Source organism: Amphimedon queenslandica, unplaced genomic scaffold (genome assembly GCF_000090795.2).
Source record: "Amphimedon queenslandica unplaced genomic scaffold, v1.1 AMPQUscaffold_13318, whole genome shotgun sequence".
Taxonomy (NCBI): domain Eukaryota; kingdom Metazoa; phylum Porifera; class Demospongiae; order Haplosclerida; family Niphatidae; genus Amphimedon; species Amphimedon queenslandica.
In genome coordinates, this window is record NW_003546446.1 from 161,919 (window position 1) to 165,307 (window position 3,389).

At 33.4% G+C, this 3,389-nt stretch overlaps 1 protein-coding gene across 1 annotated transcript in view; it reads left to right on the forward strand.

Annotated features, from left to right (window-relative positions):
* LOC109583208 (uncharacterized) overlaps positions 1 to 2,299 on the forward strand; it is a 2,759-nt gene extending 460 nt beyond the window's left edge. Inside the window, exons 2-4 of the mRNA XM_019998455.1 lie at positions 1,558 to 1,753; positions 1,806 to 2,105; positions 2,157 to 2,299. Of these exons, the coding sequence (XP_019854014.1) occupies positions 1,678 to 1,753; positions 1,806 to 2,105; positions 2,157 to 2,299 (519 nt within the window). The 5' untranslated portion in view covers positions 1,558 to 1,677. The remainder of the gene's footprint in view (positions 1 to 1,557; positions 1,754 to 1,805; positions 2,106 to 2,156) is intronic.
* The last annotated feature ends 1,090 nt before the right edge of the window (positions 2,300 to 3,389 follow it).

The window sequence follows — 3,389 nt, forward strand, 5'->3', positions numbered from 1 at the left end:
GATTACAGTCAGTAATCCATCTTATGGACAAAGTAAGGCTGTACTAACATTATCATTGTCTATTCTCATTTCTATATAGTTCAACAAGTAACAAGACCTATACAGTCAGTACAAGGTTCAGTATTGAACACCAATGTTAATCCAGCTTATGAGACTGTTGTTGTCTATGAATGCATTGATTGAATATCTATGATTAAATTCACACAGTTTTGCCCTGCTCCAGCGGGGTAATCATAATGATAATCATTAGAAATAGACCGTATTGTGACGTCAAACACTATTAGCTTTTGATTATAAGCATCATAACTTCAATAATAAAGTAAACCAACGAAACATAGGTGATGGTCGAGGTTCGGGTTGCTTTTTTTATACTTTTCCTTTCTACTGTGATTCCAGAAGGATACTGTGCTGCCAGTGCATGTGGTAAGTGTTATTACAGCATCAATTTTTCTCACGGTTTACTTCTTCGCCCACGCTTGTGTATACAAAGATGGCTGACCCCAGCACTCAAGAGGGCTCGCGAGAGGGGCTAAACCATATTCTATGGCTAAACCTCGGGCTAAACAGACGTAGCCATTATGTTTGCTCAGAGATACTGGTTCGCTACAGCAGCGCTGTAGGAATTATGTATCTGAGACTAGTGCAGGCTGGGGCAATCGTCTTCCCAGTAACTTAATTTATACATACATAATATATTCTATATCTCGTTCTATATAGATACAAGTATATCATTTGGCCCTACCTCTGTTACTATTCCTATTTATGACACGGCAAATTTTACTTGTGAAGGAACTGGCAATGGATTAAACTGGATCATAGATAGTGCTCCACTGACAGAGTCTATTGAACAACAAAGAGATATATCAGTTACAACTAGTTATGAAGCTGATGTATTATCATCAGTACTTACTATCACTGGGCTACCTGCTAATGATGGATTAAAAATTGGATGTCACCTATTTTTTTCAAATTTAACTCATTTTGAGCAAGTGTTCTCCAACGCTAGTAATCTAACAATAAGAGGTAAGTATACAAGCCTCAGTACTAAATTAGCATTTTTATAAATCATATAATAGGAATATCATCAGTTCAAGACATACAATGGTCCAATGATGATCAGTTATTGTCATGGTCTCCTCCTTCTTTCTATTCTGGTGACTTATTCCCAGGAGGTTATGCTATTACAGATACTGTTTATAATGTACTTGTAAATGGAGTCAGTATTACTAATACTACTAGTACTAGTGTATGGTTGAATAATACTGAACTATCTTGTGCTAATTTCACTGTCAGTGTTACTGCATTTATTGCACAATACGTATCGAAGGGGGAAAAATGCAATTTTAACATTATTGGAAGTAAGTATATAAAATAAAATAAATCATTATTTTGTTAATTCTTGCTAAATGTTTATTAATTCTTATTAGGTCATGCTATCATTTTTGAAAGTGTTACAAAAGTTTTTAACAAATCAAGCCAGACATTTATTGTTAATCTTAATGTCTCAGTATGATTAGTATTATTTTGTTGATTATATTATTGTAGATTATTCATTAGATACACAGTAATCAGTCATGTAAGTATGAAGTAGTTGCTAGGGTTAATCCTGATGAAGGGATAGAAGAAAACACTCGGACAACTGAAGGAGATGACGAAGAAGAGATATTTTTATATGAGATGACTGGTTTAAGACCATGTGCAAATTATACCGCTTCTATAAAGGCTAATGAAAATATTACTGAAATTTCATTTTGTAAGTTTATGCTTAATTGTTTTAACTCAACATCCTCTTGTCTTATCTTAAGCTACATATAATGTACAAGATCTGCTAGTATCTACTGAAGGGAATGGATCAGTTAGTGTACAGTGTGTGTTTGTATCAGGATCAACTGCTGATGGATGTCATGTGATATTTACTGATACTAGTAATGGAAGGACTGAACACTTTAATATAACTGGATCAGGCAATAGCACACTGATACCATTATCAACCAGTGGAGTATACAATGTAACTGCTTATGACATTAGTGATAATGGGCACATTGTACCATGGGCTTGCGTGCAACCCAAAAATGTGAATATTGCTCCTGGCATGCTTTTCATTAGTAAGTTTTAGTTTTAATGGAATTTTTTAGAACTGTTACTATTTATTATAGGTAGCACCATTGATTCTGTTTATTCAGTCTTTTCTACTATAATTGGTACTCCTATGTCTCGATCACCATCTCCCACTGACATTATTGAGGAAACCGGCAGTAGTATTTTACCTGGTATGAATGAAATACATGTATTACTCTGATACGAAACAATTATAGGTCAAAAAATTTGTGATTCACGTGCGTTATATTCTAGTGGTTCTTGCTTTTTTATTGATAATATCAGTAGTGGTCATGGTAACCTTGTTCATACATCTAAGATTGATATGTAGGAGACAAGCTAAGCATAATGAAAAAATAATTGGTTTAGAACCAGGTACAATATGTCACTAAATATTCTATTATTGTATTGTTTTTATTGTGTAGAGATTGAAATGGGTGGAAGACAAGTGATACTGATATCTAAAAAATCATTACCTGATGTACATGTAGCTATTGATATGCCAATTGATGAACCTAAACCTGTACAACAGGGATGCTCTGGTCCACAGAAAAATTTGCATGATGATGATGCACATGAGGACGAAGAGGTAATACTAATTATACTATATTAAAACTTTAGCAATATTGTCTGCTATACATGTAGTTAATGCTATTGTGTATTGTATACACTTGTTTTGATTAATGTTTAAACTGTAACTCAAATTTTAATGATGGGATCTGTAACAGATGAGTGGCCGCTATTGTAATAGAGTGACTGTTTTATATAAGTATAATTCTAATGGGTATGCCATGCTCACTTTGTTGTGATTTGTGTGTGTGTGTTCCTCTAGTTCTGCTTAGTTTTTTTATTGTTTGTTAAATCATCTTCATTACAACTATCAAATGCTTTGCATATAATGCTAATGAGATTATTCTTATAAGGCCACTCCAACTAAATTTGTAGTTTCTCCTTGCCGCCCGCTCGCCCGCGCCAATATTTTAATTATTCAATTAAAATATTAAAAATAATAATAATGTAAATATACGAGTCTTTTGAGGTTCTTTTCACTCTTTTTAAAGAATAACTGAGCTCTTCACCACTCTCTAGTTCATTGATGAACAAGGAATCAGGTATAGTTGCTACTTTGTTGAAGCTTTATTATTATTTTAATCAAAATTTATAATCAAAATTAACTTACTGCCCGCCCGCACCAGTGCTGCAAGTGTAAGGAGAAACTATGAATTTAATTGGAGTGGCCTAATGATAATAAAATATTGTCTTTGCTATATTATATTATAAATTTATCTAGG